The sequence below is a fragment of the Alternaria alternata genome (assembly GCF_001642055.1).
Source record: "Alternaria alternata strain SRC1lrK2f unplaced genomic scaffold CC77scaffold_22, whole genome shotgun sequence".
Classification (NCBI taxonomy): Eukaryota; Fungi; Ascomycota; class Dothideomycetes; order Pleosporales; family Pleosporaceae; genus Alternaria; species Alternaria alternata.
Genome location: NW_017306211.1, coordinates 99,283 through 115,239, shown reverse-complemented (window position 1 = coordinate 115,239; position 15,957 = coordinate 99,283). Strand labels below are relative to the sequence as shown.

At 54.1% G+C, this 15,957-nt stretch overlaps 5 protein-coding genes across 5 annotated transcripts; 1 reads left to right on the top strand and 4 right to left on the bottom strand.

The window, feature by feature from the left end:
- Positions 1 to 1,355: 1,355 nt before the first annotated feature.
- Positions 1,356 to 3,360, bottom strand: CC77DRAFT_1024083 (Phosphoacetylglucosamine mutase). Its single transcript, XM_018525802.1, has 2 exons — positions 2,418 to 3,360; positions 1,356 to 2,352 (listed from the first exon to the last, which is right to left on the bottom strand). Exons 1-2 carry the CDS (start codon positions 3,177 to 3,179, stop codon positions 1,495 to 1,497), a joined length of 1,620 nt encoding a protein of 539 aa, XP_018381603.1. The 5' UTR covers positions 3,180 to 3,360; the 3' UTR covers positions 1,356 to 1,494.
- Positions 3,361 to 3,925: 565 nt separating this feature from the next.
- CC77DRAFT_1024082 (hypothetical protein) lies at positions 3,926 to 8,099 on the bottom strand. The gene is made up of 4 exons (XM_018525801.1): positions 7,076 to 8,099; positions 6,774 to 7,009; positions 6,463 to 6,722; positions 3,926 to 6,416 (listed from the first exon to the last, which is right to left on the bottom strand). Exons 1-4 carry the CDS (start codon positions 7,798 to 7,800, stop codon positions 4,233 to 4,235), a joined length of 3,405 nt encoding a protein of 1,134 aa, XP_018381602.1. The 5' UTR covers positions 7,801 to 8,099; the 3' UTR covers positions 3,926 to 4,232.
- Positions 8,100 to 8,823: 724 nt separating this feature from the next.
- Positions 8,824 to 9,979, top strand: CC77DRAFT_944970 (GTP-binding protein rho2 precursor; the record flags this gene model as incomplete). The annotated part of the gene is made up of 3 exons (XM_018534997.1): positions 8,824 to 8,864; positions 9,348 to 9,426; positions 9,488 to 9,979. 3 exons carry the CDS (start codon positions 8,824 to 8,826, stop codon positions 9,977 to 9,979), a joined length of 612 nt encoding a protein of 203 aa, XP_018381601.1.
- A 797-nt stretch (positions 9,980 to 10,776) lies between these two features.
- CC77DRAFT_390491 (hypothetical protein) lies at positions 10,777 to 11,748 on the bottom strand. Its single transcript, XM_018531493.1, has 2 exons — positions 11,414 to 11,748; positions 10,777 to 11,268 (listed from the first exon to the last, which is right to left on the bottom strand). Exons 1-2 carry the CDS (start codon positions 11,604 to 11,606, stop codon positions 10,859 to 10,861), a joined length of 603 nt encoding a protein of 200 aa, XP_018381600.1. The 5' UTR covers positions 11,607 to 11,748; the 3' UTR covers positions 10,777 to 10,858.
- Positions 11,749 to 12,023: 275 nt separating this feature from the next.
- On the bottom strand, positions 12,024 to 15,629 carry CC77DRAFT_1043434 (DUF221-domain-containing protein). Its single transcript, XM_018527314.1, has 3 exons — positions 15,149 to 15,629; positions 13,271 to 15,102; positions 12,024 to 13,210 (listed from the first exon to the last, which is right to left on the bottom strand). The coding sequence occupies exons 1-3, from the start codon at positions 15,242 to 15,244 to the stop codon at positions 12,184 to 12,186; spliced, it is 2,955 nt and encodes a 984-aa protein (XP_018381599.1). The 5' UTR covers positions 15,245 to 15,629; the 3' UTR covers positions 12,024 to 12,183.
- Positions 15,630 to 15,957: the final 328 nt, after the last annotated feature.

The following is a 15,957-nucleotide window of genomic DNA, read 5'->3' as shown; positions in this document are numbered from 1 at the left end:
CGCAATATCCACAGCCCCCCTCTAACAGTTTCAGTTCAAAAGAAAAATCACCGATAAGGCTCCACCACAGGCTTCAACCCATGCTCCCCCCACCAATACTCATTAGGAATACACGTGACGTTGATCCCCAACTCATCATAATCACCACAATACCAGCTGCCCTCGCAATCTTCCCAGAACCTCCAATTACCTCCCTCGCAGATCTCTACCTCACCGCGGTAATACGAACAGCGCTTTGCGCCGTCGTGGTACATGCTGCAGTCGCGGCTCAGTCTGTGGTCGTTTGCTAGAGCCTGCATGGAATTAGTTGCGGGTGTTTGGGATGCGGGTGCAAGGTGAGAGTGAGGAGGATTTACAAGGTGGAAGGAGCTGGACGATAGAAGGTAGGGAGATAAGGATGGAGTGGGACTTACAGTAGGGAAGCTCATCGTGAGGATCGCCGTCATGGCGGAGAGGCACGCGGTGAGGTGCATAATGCTGTTGAGGCGATGTTGTAATGAATTCTTTTGTCGCGAGTTGGAAAGATTCGGTGGTGGAAAGTGTGTGTAGCAGTAGTAGCTTTGGTATACGTCCGGGAGGCAGCTTGGTGAGATGTAGAACTTGAGAATGTTTGAGAGACGAAGAAAGAATTCTGTATTTTATATATTTGTTGCTTGAATTTGCAAAGACTGAAATTCGGTAGATTCTATAATTTGAGACGTTATGAGTCACTTGTTAGTTCTGGGTCGCCGCTGTACCACGGTTGTCAGTGATTGAGCGAGGATTCTACTACACCCATGCCTCTAGGCTATAGCAGTAGAGGCAGCTCTCGATATGCGCGCGGTAATGCGTCATGCTACGAACCCGGTATATTTTCCATCTCCAGAAGCTACAGGGGACGATACGAAACACTTCAAACATTATTGTTAAGCCGCGGCAACGAGGGCTCGACGCTCCCCAATCGCCAACATACATGCAAGCCAAGATCTACAAACCATCCCTCCATCTCGATTTACAATCAACCGGTCAATCACTGTCGCCTCATTCGAGATTCCAGCCTACCTACCTCATTATATCAGCAGTTGACCCTGATGTCTCTCTTTCTTTGCACGCCCCGAATCGCTATCACACCAGTATCTAAACGCCTCAAATCATAGCAATGCGCCAGAGTCACCTGACCATGACGATAAGAATAAAAATCGGAAGCCAGCGAACCAAGGACTCTTACACCATCCTCATTTGCTTACCTCCAAAGAGAGACCTTGCAAAAGCCCATCGTACAACAAGCATACTAACTTCAAGAAATGCTGCTGTGCTGGTAACTACCGAAAACGATAATAAAGAAAGAACGAAAGTTCCAGCGAAAACAATCGTGGTCAAAATTCTTCCTGGTATAAACTTTTATTTGTTTTCTCTCACCATCCTTTCCTAATGCTAACAAGCTTGATGCATATATATCATTCATCCAACGTCCAAAAACAGCCCCCAATCCTAATGTTCTCTCTCTCTCTCTATTTACGCCCCAGCACCCTCCACAAGCCCCGCAACCTTCCTCGCCAAATCCTCCGCCTCAGCCTTCGTCTCCGCCTCGGCATAAACCCTAACCGCATCCTCCGTCCCACTCGCCCTCGCAAAGCTCCTCCCCTGCCTAACCTTCTGCACCTCGCCATCAATCTTCGCTTGCAAACCCTCCGGGCTCACCAATTTCCTCTCCGCATCCGTCGTCTTGAAAACATATCGATCTTTAACCAACACCTTCAACAGGCGGTTGGGCAGATCAGAATACGTCGACAACCATTCCTGCGGTCCCCACCGCTTATGCGCAAGCACAACTTCTACGAGCAAGAAATCTGAAAGCGCGTCGCCCACGGCTTGGTTAATTAGCTCGATGCACGCCCGAAGCACATCAAGCGCCTCCTTCTCCCCCGGGTTCCTCGGCTCATGGCTCGCAATCGTAGCCAACGTATCGTGGCTAAAGATGACCGTACCATGGCCATTCGCTTCAAAATAGACGCCAATGTCCAGTTTCTCAGCCGCGTGGTGCAGGTACTTGACGCCCGTGGGTGTGCAATCGACCTTGAGTTTGAGATTGTCTTCGACGTACTTTGTCGCAGCACCGTTGGCGTAGGCCGTCTGGACGACGCCAATCTTCAGCTTGTCGGCTAGATTGCTCTGTCGCACGAGGTCGCCGAGGAAGCTGGCGACGAGCGTGGCGATGCGGTCTCCGTCTAGGAGCCGGAATACGTTCTTCTCGTCTTTGAAGTAGTAGACGACGCGGTCGGCGTCACCGTCGAGGGAGCAGCAGCGGTCGCCGGGTCCGGCTTTGGAAGAGGGAGGGGCGCGTTGGTTGGTTTTTACAAAGTCTGCTCCGCACTGGGGAAATGGATTAGCGTTTTTGTCTTTTCGATGTTGCATCTTCTGTGGACGGGAGGACTTACGTCGACGTTGAGGCTCTCGGGCTTGATAACGTTGTCGTTGATTACAGAAATGTCGAGACCGCCTTGGTCTTTGGACGGAAGATACTTGACCAGCTTGTTCAGCGCTGGCCCGCCGACACCATTGGCACAGTCCACTGTCAGACTGCCAGAAGGCTGCTTTCCCTTGAGTGCCGTCTTGAAAGCCGCACTGAACTTCTCGTAGTAGCCCTTCTCCGTTGGCTCACCGTAGGCATCCTTGGTGCCTTCGGTGTTCAAGCACCGCACCATGTAATGTAACTGCGGCGTGGTCAAGAAGCCATAGTCCTTTGTCTCGGCACCAGCGCTGTTCAAGCCGTCCTTGAGGCACTCGAGAAGCCTCGAGCCGGACGCTCTTGTGTCTCGGGCTACTACGACGCGGGCAGGCGTATCGAGGTCGATTTTGTACTGAGCGGCAATGTCGTGGTAGTATTTGGACACGTCGGCGGGGGTGGCTTGGTTGGCCATCTTGGTGCTGATGACTTCCCATTCTTCTTGGAGCATGTTGCCCATTGGCTCAACAAGCTTCACACCGTTGTCCTGGGGTGGGTTGTGCGAGGCGGTAATCATGACGCCAATCCACTTTCCCTTGAGCGCTCGCGACCGGAGAGCCGCAATGAGGCCGACACGGGTCAGGACGGAGTCGAGGACATCTGCTTTTGTCCTGAAGCCAGCTGTTCCATACGTATACACAAGACCCTCGGGCGCAGGGTGCTTTTGCGCGGCGTCAGCGACGGGGTCGGACATGGTGGGGGGTAGGTGGATGGATGGAGTGGTAGTTGATGGGGATGTTGACAATGGAAAAGATGCGAATGCTCCGTATTGTATAGCTAGCTGACGGTAGCTATGAGGCTCCTCACGACCCCGCCAACCTTGCGCACTAGCAGGGATGGTGCATGCAGGGTTGTGCGTGCCTGTTGATGATGATGCGTGCCTGACTAACACGTTTTCACCTTCCAACTGACGAGTCCTATTATTAGGTCTTGTACCCATCCGTTGCTGTTCGCCCCTTTGCTCGACCAGAGTGTGAGGCTGCTACTGAAACCTACTTGTCTGAACGCCTGTCAAATGCCAGCAAGATGATTGTCGCTTTCGCCGAATTTCTTTTTTGGCGTGCCGTGGCCATGTCGCAATTGCGGGGTTTTGTGTCACTGGTACCAAGCGGAGAGCTTGACCGCTCCTCTTACCATGTCGTTGCAACGTGCGACAAGCAACACGTTTCCGGTGATTTGAGGTGGAGTCCGGAGCTTTGTCCGACGCTACCCGTCAACGTAGAATAACCTAGAATTCGATCACATTCTTCTACTCAGCCATCGCTTTTTGAGTGAAGCAATGGTATCATGCACCATAATTTCGCTCTAGTCAAATCCTAGAAGATGTCAGCTAGTACCACAGCCGTCACCAGCAGAGGCATATGAAATGGTTGCCAGATTTACTGCTACTGTTGAGCATAATATCACATCACCAGTTGCAAGCAGAATGGGCAACATATCTTGACACACTCGAACCGACTCAATTACCTCCACTTGCGAAATGAGACAAGGGAAGAACCAGACTACTTGAAAAGAGCCCTAGTCAATCAGAACGTGACTAGAAAACCTGCCTGACAGGTAATAAAAAAGGTAGCGCCACCAGAATTTCAGAGGTTCAAACAGTTTCCAATACAAGAAACGGAAACAGTCAAAAAGGTCAGAGGCACAAAAGGGATACAGTCTCAAGCAACTAAGACGTCCACTAGAACCCCCCCTCTCCCCTTACTCTCTCTCTCTTTCCACTCTGCCTTCCCCTTACGCTCCCAAATCAGAAGCCCTGAGGCCCAAGCCCAGGAAACCTGCCACCAAACCCACCCGCAAGGACGCTATGGCCAGGAACGGGGCTACCAATTTCGCCCAAACTAGAAGGCATCGCAGTTGCAGGCGCACTCTCGCTGAACCTAATCTTCTCCACCCTCCCATTGTCTGCCTCCTTGTAATCCAGAGTGCCACCACCATTAGTATGCGTGACGTCAAGGATGTCGCAAGCTTCCTTCATCTCCTCCATAGACACAGCAGCAGGGTCCATGGCCCCTCTTGACGCTTCGACTTGTCTGTGCACTTCGCTTGCATCGACATAGCCTTCTGCGTCAGCGGCACGCGGGCCGAGGGTTTTGCATGCAGCGCAGATTGTGCGGCGGAGCCAGACTATGCGGTGTTCATTCGCGTTGCGCTCCGTTCCCCTTGCGTTGCCTCCATTCAGAGAAAATGGCGAGTTGAATATGTTGGATGTGGGTGAGTTGCCCCAATTGCCACCACCAGCAGGACCTGGGTGGAAACCTCCCAAGGGAGGTGTACCCCAGATACTACCCCCACCAACGCCTGGTGCACCAAACGACCCATATTGGCTTCCGGGAATATCCGCAAACCCAAATGATGGCGCTCTCACGGAGCCATGTTGTTGCATGCTCGGCCGTCGATTCTCGGGTAACTCAGGTATATCGTCGTCGTCATCCAGTAGTGCTTTACTGCCGAGGTGGTTCGCAAGTTCATCTACATCGCTCCCGTTTTGTTGACCGTCTTCCTTTACACTACTTGGACGCTTGATGGGCGTAGGTCGTTGAATGGGCTGTGCTGACGGCCCCGTAATAGGGCTTTCGTTTGAAAGTCTCTCAAACGATCCGCTTCCTTGTCTTGAATGCGTCGGCATACCCATTGGAAACGCGGTGGGCATTGGGGCGGTAAAACCAGGGGGTGCGGGAAAACCTGGTGGTCCCTCCATTGGAAAACCGCCACGACCGATCGGGAGGGCGCCTGATGTGTGCATTCCTGGTGGTGGGAAACCACGGAAGCTCTGGGGCGCAGGCTGGGGGTAGAAGGGCATATTTGGACGGGGGCCCATCATCCCGGGCATCATTGAGGTGTGACCAGGGAAGCCATTCAGACCCGGTGGCATGTTACCCATCCCGAGTCCTGGTGGTCCTTGCATCCCCGGTGGTGGTCCCATGGGAGGCATCGGAGAAGCTGGCTGGCCATGCGGATTGGATAGACCTTGCTGTGGGATTGGTGCTTTGGTCAAAATGGACCTTGGTATTGACTGATTCGGCATCTGAGAATTCGGAGATGTTGACTTGCTCACCCCCAGAGTCGCGTGGGGAGTCTTGGGGGATGAACTGTGAGAGGTTTGGTGCGATGTCTGTCGTGGTCGGTTAGGTGTTGGAGCCTTTGGTACAGCTGGTGTAACAAGTGGCGAAGGCATTCCAGCAGACGAGTTCTGCTTCAGCAACTGGGGAGGCACCGCGACTGCTGGCTGTGACGACTTTTTCGCCGCACCAGCTATAGCATTGTGAGCAGCAGCGGCGGCGGCTTGGTCTTCCTTGGCCGTACGGTTCTTGTCGACCTTTAGTTTTGAGTCGCGTTCCTTGCGCTCTTTGTCCTCTAGTGCCTTCTTCTCTTTTGCCTCTTTCTCTTTCGCTTCTCGCTCTTCACGTTCCTTTCGTTTAGCCTCGTCTTTGGCCTTTTTCTCGAGCGCTTTCTGTTCTCGTGCTTTCCTCTCAGCTTCCTGCTGTCGCTCGCGTTCTTCCTGCTGTCGTTTCAGACGCTCGGCTTCTTTGCGTTGCTTCTCTTCCTCTTGGGCTTTGCGCTCAGCCTCTTTCTTCTTCCGCTGCTCTTCTCGCTTCTTCCGTTGCTCCTCGAGTCGTTTCTCTTCTGCAGCCTTGGCCTCGGCCTCTTTGGCTGCTCGTTCGGCTTCCTTCTTCGCTTCCTGCTCCGCCTTCAACTGCCTCTGCTTGTCCTTCTTCTCTTTTCGCTTCTGGGCTTCTTTTGCTTTCTTGGCCTCTTTCGCGTCTTTTCGCACATCCTCTTCTGCTAGTTCTTCGAGCAACTTCTGCTGCCTCTCTGCGGCTACCTTTTCTCGATACGCTTGGAGTACCCTTTGCTCAAACATTCGCGCTGCGAAGATCTGAAACATTCGGCGGCCCTCCTCCATCCGTTGCTCCTCAGTCATGGCGCCCTGGCAGGGTTAGTTGCAGACAGACACGCCAACTCAAGATACGCACTTCCTCATCCTCTTCATCCTCCTCGTAGTCGTCGTCATCGTACTCGTCCTCATCCTCGCCCTCGTCGTCGTAATCGTCTTCGTCGGGCGGCGGAGCGTTGTGACTGTGACCGGTATACGATCGATGCTGCGCACCTGGATGAGCCTGAACTTGAGCATCTTCCTCTCTTTGCATTCTACGCTCGGCGAGCTGCTCCATCATCTCGATGAACTTCTTCCCGTCGTTCTTGAGCAAATCGTCAGCAACCGTAAGTATGCCACCTAAAAGGATGAATCAGCATGCTCCCAGCACGGGTATAGGAAAATGCATACCTTTGACCTGCAGACTGCTGCCAAACTGGAGGAAGTCTGAGGGCTCGGGCGGCGGTAGACTTGGCTCGCCGGAGCTGTAGTCGCCTTCCGACGAGATCTCGCTGTCGTATTCGGAATCTTCGTCGTCTTCCTCGCCCGAGTCGTACTCTTCTTCTTCTTCTTCGTCGTCGTCGTCGTAGGTGCCGGGGGGTGGATGGGGGTGGGAGTTGAGCATAGGGCGTGGGTGATGAGGAGCACTGGACGCATAACCATAATTAGCCTCGGGCATGAAACTACCGATGTCTTGCTGGTGGTGCGCGTACTGCTCGAGTTCTTCATAATAGGCATCATATAGAACCTCCAGCTCCTCCTCGATGGCTGTGCGCTTCCGGCCGCACACGGTGCAGCTGCACGAGTGCTTCTGCTGCTCCTTCATCTTGCGCAGAACCGCCTCCTTTTCAATCTTGACAAGCGACTTGCGCTCGTCCTCGCCGAGGGACAGCCAGAACTCGCGTATGCGATCCCTCTCGTCCTGCATGGTGGTGTTCCATATACGGTCCTGTCTGGAGCCGGATCGCGCGACAGAGTGGGCGGGCGACATGGAGTGTCCGGGTGCGGGGCTGAGGCGTGACGCGACGTGCTGGGTGTAGTCGAGCGGAGGAGGAGCGGAGGGCGCCTTCTTCTTCCGCCTGGACTTTTTGTTTGTGCTCCCTCGCATTGGCACGTGGCTGTAGGCTTGCTGGTAGTCGCCATTTGCGCCGTACGCGTGCTCATACTCCTCGTCCGAGTAGTACTCCCCCTCGTCGTAGGCCGCCTCGTCCAGCTCGGGGTCCGCGTACTGCTGGCCTGGGGGAGGGGGAGGAGGAGGAGCACCGTTTCTCACAGGCGCGGGCGCAGGCGCAGGCGGTTCCTGTGCGGCTCTCTTGGCGGCCTCCTTCTCCCGTCGCTTCTGCTTCTTGCGGTTTACGGCGGTCGGGGTGGGATCGTGGGTCGCGGTGCCGTTGGGCGGCATAGTAGCCGGGGTCGGCCCTCGGGTGCCCTGGGCCATGTATGGGGATGGAGTGGCAGCTGGAAGACGTGTTAGAGGGCGGGCTCGCTATGTCGTGGGTGACAGCTCCGATATGGCGCGGGCAGACTAGCGTGCAGCCACCCGGGGCAGCAAAAGTGAGAGGAGAGGTCAGAGGTGGAGGAGGGGCCGGCCACGCACAGCAGGGTATGCGATTCGAGTATGGGGAGAGAAATCGAGTGTCGGGCGCAGTGTCTCTTCGCTGGTGTGTCTGGCTCGTGTGCTCGGGCGGCGTCTTGCTTAGGTCATGCCGAGATGTCGTAGCCTCTTGTTGATGGTCGACGGCCCATTGTGGTACCGACGTTGCGATTCGCACCTGCCGCAAGTGCCACGTCTTGGCACCCCGGCAGCCTTCTGGAACCAAGGGAAGCTGGGAGAGAGAGGCTGTGCAGGTGCTCAGATTCCCATTCGTATCTCAACACCCACTCCCACACCGCACCACCACCGACGCCAGTGCACCCCGTCCCCAGTCCAGCCGTCTGTAGCTTTAGCTCGTGCATGTCTCCGCCGTGATCGTCCCCAAGCTTCATTATTAAAACGCCCCCCGTCACCTCTCCATCACACCCATCCCCATTGTCGCAGAGGCATATCACCACACCACTCACCCACTCACCACCCTCTCACCACACTCTCACCACACTCTCCCTCGACACACTGCCCGTCGCTAGTCTGTCGCTTCATCCTGCGCCTGCCCCCGGCCAAACCATTGACGTTTTTTGACGCCCGTCGACTCGATACCCGTCGCATCCACACCCGTCGACGCATCACTCGACGCATTCGACGCCTTCACCACTCGCTCCGGGACACGCGCTCCGCCGACATCACACTCGCTCCCCTCGATCCCTCGCTCCCTCGCGCGGACAAGGCTACTTGGCTGTATCCTGCCCACCCGCGCACCACCGCATCCTCGACACGCACCATCCATCCTCGACACGCAAGCCGGCCCAACAACACGCCCAACATCTCCCAACAACCCCCCGCTAACTGCGGTATTTCACCCCCATAATGGCACAACAGCAGCAGAATGGCGAGCCCGTAATGCGCAGGTACGTTTGATCTTCACTTTTTGGACCCTGGTCACACTTCACTTTATCATGTCGATCTTTCACCACCGTTTTCCCAAGTGCGCCCTTTGCTTTTTCCCCAACTCTATTTCATCCCGTCCGAGTCTCTTTCGACGACATGACTTCTGCATCCTCTGAGCATCTCCCCCCTTCAGACTTTGCATGTACGTCGCAGGAGAATATTCCGACTGCATCAACATGCGAGCTGAGGCACCCCGGCTTTTGCGCCATAGCTTGCATTGGCGCACCCGGTCCGACGACACGTCCGACTAAAAATAGGCCACCCTACAGGCTCCCCATGTCCACTTTTTATCGACTCGCGCTCAATTCTTTCTCCTTCTGGCTATTCAGTACATGCGAACTTTCTCTATCTACTTTCGGTCATTCGCTCACGCCGACACTGTCACACCATGACGCTCATACATTATGCCACACCCATACAACATGCTGATCCTGTGCCTCTAGGAAGCTCGTCATCATCGGCGACGGCGCCTGCGGAAAGACGAGTCTTCTGAGTGTCTTCACTCTCGGTTACTTTCCAACTGTAAGGTTCCCAAACACGTGACTGGCCTTTGCAAAGTATCTTCCTTTTCTAACTTGGACAGCGCTACGTCCCAACCGTCTTTGAAAACTACGTCACCGACTGTCGAGTAGACGGCAAATCTGTGCAGCTCGCCCTCTGGGATACCGCCGGCCAAGAAGACTACGAGCGCCTGCGCCCCCTCGCCTACTCCAAAGCGCACGTCATCCTCATCGGCTTCAGCGTCGACTCGCCCGACTCCCTCGATAACGTCAAGCACAAGTGGGCGGAAGAGGCGCGCGAACGCTGTCCCACGGTGCCCATTATCCTCGTCGCTCTCAAGAAGGATCTCAGAGACGATCCGTTGGCCCAAGAGGAGATGAGGAAGAAGAGTCTGAGGTTCACGACGACAAAACAGGGCACGGATATGAAGGAGATGATTGGGGCGAGAAAGTATCTCGAGTGCAGTAGTCTGACGGGTGATGGTGTTGATGATGTCTTTGAGGCGGCGACTAGGGCCGCGCTGTTGAGTGTGGATAAGAAGGAGAATCCGGGGTGTGGGTGTGTTGTTCTTTGAGAGGGTTTGGGACTTTGGGGGGCCATGGGAAAACACGAGATGGTGTTTCTCCTCTCTTGGCCTCTTTTTCTCTCTCGCTCTCTGTCTCTCTTTGCTTCCGCATCCTGATCTTCTTCTGCTTCTGCTTCTTCTTCTTCCATCACACATCACTGCATTGGGCGGAGTAAACAACATGGAGTTGGCGATATATCTTGGGGTTTAACTTCAATTCTTTTCTGTTTTTTTGTTCGTTTTTATGTTTTTTACATCTTTTTGAGCGTAGCTGCATTGTAACCTTTCAAGTTGGAGAGAAGGAAAGCTATGCTGGCTTGTTGTGTGTAGCATTTGGGGCGACGAAATTGGGGGCTCAGAATGAGGAAGCTCAAGACTGCTCTCTCTCTTCCTTTCTTTCTACCTTTCTCTATGCCTGGCCGGAAGATGATATGCGATGGAGAAAGAACAAGATTTGCGAGTCCTACTATATCTGCGATGTTGGCTAATGATTTGACGAGAAGATCCGCCATCATCATCCACTCCTTCCCTCACCTTACAAAGTTGTACATTCCAAGGGGTTTTCGCTGTATGCGTCTAGAAACGCGCTGCTCTAGAATAGCGACATGTAGTAGTCTGTTTAGCGACAATCGACAGCTAAGCCATTGAACTTGTCTCCCGCTCATCAATGTACCGTTATTTGATATGTTTGCCGCCTGGACGTGTGGATAATGTGGTGATACCATGTTGTGCCTTGTAACTGCAGATTCCCGGAGTGGTGGAGGCTGTACGATATATATTTACACATTTCCTCCCCCAAAAAAAAAACACGTCCCCCTCGAAAACCTTCATAGCCCATGAAACCAGCACAACAACAAACAATGCAATGACAGCATTTCTCTACTATTCCTACTGATTCCTAACCCACGCATGATTCCACCCCTCCCTCGGCGGGAAATCCGTCTGCACCCTCCCATACTCAACCGGCACACTCCCCCACACCCCCCTCTTAAGCATCGCACTACGATACAATCGTCCCACCTCTCTTCCTTTACTACCTAGACGACTCGGATCGGCGCCCTGTCCGCCCGCCTCGTCCTGTTGCACGAGGTTACCGTTGTTATCCATGAGGCGGAGGTGCTCGCACGCGGACCGCATGGCCATGTATTGGCGCTCTAGCTCGCGTTCTTCGGCCCAGCGGCGCTTGCGTAGGAAGAGGAGCCAGGCGCGGTGGATGGTCCAGTGGCGGAGGGAGCGGTTGCGGGAGAAGTGTAGGGGGCGGGGGGTGAGGGGGTGGGAGAGGTGGTAGCGGATGTTTGCTGTGGGGGAGGGGAGATGTGTTAGCTTCTTCTTCTTCTTCTTCTTTTGTTGCTTTCAACTTGGTGTTCTAGGGCTGGGGTGTTTGCGCGAAAGAGGGGAGGGTGATTGTTCCGCGACGGGTAGAGGTAGGCGTGGGGGACGTACTTATCCTGGGATCGTTTCCGGGCCCTTTTTTACTCCTCTTCTGCAGGCACGGTGTTGTGGAAAAGGTTGCTCGTTGCGGCTTGGGCGGTTGCCGACATGTTTGTTGTGCGGTCCGTTGCCAGATGTTGGTTGACTGCGATGGCGGTGTTGCTTTGTAGGGCCGGAAGACGGGTCGGAATATCGAGAGATTCATGGTTGCGGGGGGTTTCTGTGAGGCGCAATGGCGGCTTTGGTGGTTGCGATGTTGGTGACGATGGTCGAAGTGGAAATTCGCGATGCGCGGAGAGACCCTTGTCTCGCCAAGAGGAGCTAGTGGGGTGGGAGAAGACGTCCGGTTGCAGACGTCGTGGCGCTTGAACACCAGATGTCGTGTAATTTACTTCATTACCGATGAGATTGTTGGTGTTATTTGAATGCCTTGGAGGTGCTTGTATTAGTTGATGATGATGGCTTCGCCTTCTGTCACCCAAGAACTACTTGGAAACTGTCAAAAGTAGGCAGTGGTGGTGACTTTCGGTACAAATAACATATTACACACGAAAGCAATCTAGAGAAAATAGGACAACAACAAACATCGTGGGGAAAAAAGTGTGGAAACCAGTTTCTGATTCTGGCATCTATACAATACTCCCCATCTAAATGCCACTTTCGCTTCCGCAAGGCCTTTCCTCGCAGAGCCGATGTCAGCCTAAGATTCTATAACATCTTTGTACCCAAAAAAGGAAATTCGTCTCAATATGCGTGTGTCACCCTCCGCTTTTTCCTTCCCTTCACCGCGCGAAGTAATCCCTCGCCCCATCCCTACTAGGACTATACGGCGTATACTGCTCCTGCCCCCTATTCCCTCCAGCACCACCACTACTTCCCATGGGCGCCGCCCCCGACACCAACCTCCCTTGGTCAGAATGATTGCCCGCGCCCATCTCATAATAAGGACTCGCGTCTCTAGAATCCACGCCCCTCAGATCAAGACTAGGACTGGGACTGTACTCCCTCAGTGCACTAGGCGTCTGGTGATACCCCTGGGGATACAAGACACCAGGGTTGTCCTCTCCGTTATTATTAAAAGTGCGCTGTGAGTCCTGACTGGAAGGACGCCCTCTCTCGCTACCGCGTCCCCAATGGCTACTACCAGCAGGGCTATCAGGTCTTCCTCCTCCGCCACCAACTGTGCTGCCGCCGTAGACCGAACCCTCGCCACCATGTTCATCGCTAAACTCGGGCCTATTTTTGTAATTCTCAAAATCCATATTCGACTCGGACACAAACTCAAACGGCGCAGGCGCACTAGCGGCGGCAGTTGTTGATGTCGCCATCTTCCCAGGATGCTCTTTGCTCATACGCTTCATGTAAATGTCGCTGAAAGCCGCACTGTCGCCGATATCGCCGTCGAGACGCCCACGGTAGATTTCCGCAAGGAGGTGCTTACTCTTCTCATGCACCATTGGCACAGTCAACTTCTGGTACAGCGCGGGGTGCCCAAAGCGCACCGCGACACGGTCTCTGCGGCGAGACTCCTTGTCGATGGGGGTCGGGGCTTCGGTGCCCTTTGCTCTAGTGCCTTGGGTGTAGTATTTGAGCGAGTGGTCAAACGTGTTCTTGCAGTAGAATTTGAAGGCGATGAGACCAAGGGGCAACGGGGCCATGGCAGCCAGCATCTTCCATTTGTGTTCGTAGCCGCGGGCGACGACGAGGAGGGCGACGATGCAGTTTGACAGAAAAGTACCGACAAGCATGCGGTTGAAGAGAACGCGCCAGAATGCGCCGCCGGATTCATTCTTCGTGCAGAAGACGTACCTATCCCACGTTAGTCAACACACTGCGTTTTCATGTTCAAATGCTGAGAGGAGGACTTACATCAAGAGATACTTCTTCATCCAACTATCCAACGTAAAGTAAATGGCAACGATAACGAGGGTGATGGGTTGCAAAGGCGCAAAACACAACGCCACCGTCGAGTAAAACAAAAAGTAATTATAATAACTCGCATAATCAAACGGCGGCGGCGCAGTCCTCGAGATAAGTTCCCTGGGCGTCGGATTCAAAAACTTGCGCGAAAAACTGCCCCAGGCGAGATTCACAGCTTGCGCGAGATCAATCGCAGCACCCAGATTGCGCTGCACAAGCCATGTAACCCAGAACGGACTAACTTCACACAGCGTGCGCATAGTCGTGTCGAAGAAAGCAATCTGACGCAGGATATCCATAAACGGGACGTGCTGCTCAGCCGCGAGATTGACAATCATGACGACCATGCCGAACACGGCGCTGAAGAGCGAGAAGACGAAGAGATTGTTGAAGACGAAGAAGGCGTACAATTGCGCCGTCACGTGACGTTCCCGACTCGTCTTTGTCAAATCACCTGCTTTGATACTCAAGCGCCGGAAGATAATGGGCAGGAAGTAGTAGAACAGCGACGTTAGAGCAGGCGCAGCGAGACCCTGTACCACGGCCCAGAAATCAGAGTGTTTGCCTAGTTCGACCTGGAATTCTGGCCATACGAAACCGAGATTGCTGAGCTTGGAGAGGAAAACAGCGATGAGGGCGTTGGGAATGAAGTATAGCAGTGTAAGCAGCGTGATCCAGAAGTTGTTTACGATACGCCTCCAGCGGCGCGTTTTAGGATCCAGGGTCAGGTTCTTCCAGATGATATCCTTGGGCTTGGGAGCAAGGCGCACAGTGGTGCCCTTGACGTGTTTGCTGCGGGCTGCGAAGGCGACCATGTGTGCGGAGTCGATGGTCTCGTAGCTGGCGAATCCATACGACAGAGCATCGCGCTTGTCGATTGTTTCGCGGACTTCTTTGATCTGGATTTCCAGGCGCTGGATGCGTGCTGTTAGGTATTCGATTGCGTCTACCTTTTGCGTTCGATCGGTGTACTCTGGGTCTTTCTTCGAGGGGGTGCAGAGTGGGCGTTCGGTGGGGAGCTTATTCGGGTTCTTCAGGTACTTGGCCAAAATCTTCTCCAGCTCAATGACCGCTTCTTCGTGCGCCTCGATCAGGTCTGGGATATCCTTCACATTGCGTCCAACGGACGCGCGGGGCACCTCGGGCGTAGTCTTCAAGCTATCCGTGATCTCTACGATACCTTGGTCGCTACGAAAGCTGCGGCCAACGTCCGTGATCATCAGCGTGCGTGCATACAGACTGTTTTGGTAGTCCGGGTGCTCCAGGTACTGGCGTCTCAGCCGATGTACAGCACGGTACATCCACCACAAGAAGCCGCACACAATGATGTCGATAACGTATGCCAAGACGACGAAAGCCCAGAAGACCTGACCGAACAAATCCCTGGGCGTCATCAGGAAAATGGCCTTGCTCGACATGTCTCCGTCAAAGTTCTTCTGGAACTCGACCGACTTTATTACGTTGACGGGGACTATGATGGCACAGGCGACAATGGCCAGTACAACGAACATGTTCCTGCACATGCGCGCAAAGCGTAGGAAGATGGTCGCATCGAGCCCAATCTTCTCGACATACTCGGGTTCGTTTGTCTTGAACACGGGGTGATACCACGCAAACAGTGACTTGTCCAGCGGCGGCGGTCGGTGTTTCTCGTCGGTATGTCGGAGACGGGGCGCGTAAACAATGGTATTAAAAGGGCGTAGTAGGAGGAAAAGTACGAAGATGGCGGCGGTGATGCCAAAGGATGTGCCGATAGCGATAAGGACTGAATCTTGGGATACCTGGCCTTGTCAGAGGTGTATGCAATTGACCGGGTTTTGGACGTACCGAGGCGCCCAATGGATTGTCCGACATTAATTGCTCAAACTTTTGCTCTATGCTCAGGTCCCGCCGGAGCAGCGTATTCGGTAGTGGGGATGCCATGGTGAGTGTGGCGGGCACAGTGGAGGTCGTGTAACGTGCGCAGCGAATGTGGTTGTAGTGTGTAATGAGCGTTGTGAATGCCGTGGGTGTAGCACGTGTTATGTGTGCACGTTGACGGCCGTTCGTATCGAGGGTCGATCTTGGGTCAGACAGCTCAGCGCATGTCTTCCTGCGGCGATGCTGCTCTCACAGTATCTCTCTATCGGAAAGTTGGCTGTTGGTCGTATTCAATTCCCCTCTTGCGGTCTCAGCAAACAAAGAAAACGTGGGTGGGTATATGCGCTAAAGAGAACGAGTGTACAAAGCAGACAAGTAACAGCAACAGCAGTGAGAGATACGAGTTGTCGTCGCGTCCCTCGACGTGGAAGAGGATAGCGCAGTGGAAAGGAAAAAGGGCCGCTGATCCCTGTCAGGTCGACTGGACCGCAAGGGAAATCGGCAAGGGTCTCGGCTGGCGAGTCGTCATGGCGTCTCAGGTACGTGCTCTGATTGGCTGCCTCGACGCGCCGTTTTAACGCCGGGTACGCGGCTCTCTCGCGCGCTGGCGCTGGGCAGCTCTGGCGGCTTGATTTTATTTTTGGCTTCTAGGCCTGGCCATGGATATGCGAGCTGTTGGGCAGGGTAAAGAGGACATGATCGCCCCTTAGCACTCGGAGTAGTTTGTGGAGGAGCTTCAACTTGCGAGCTTGTGCGCTAACCTTTCGCACTGCCAC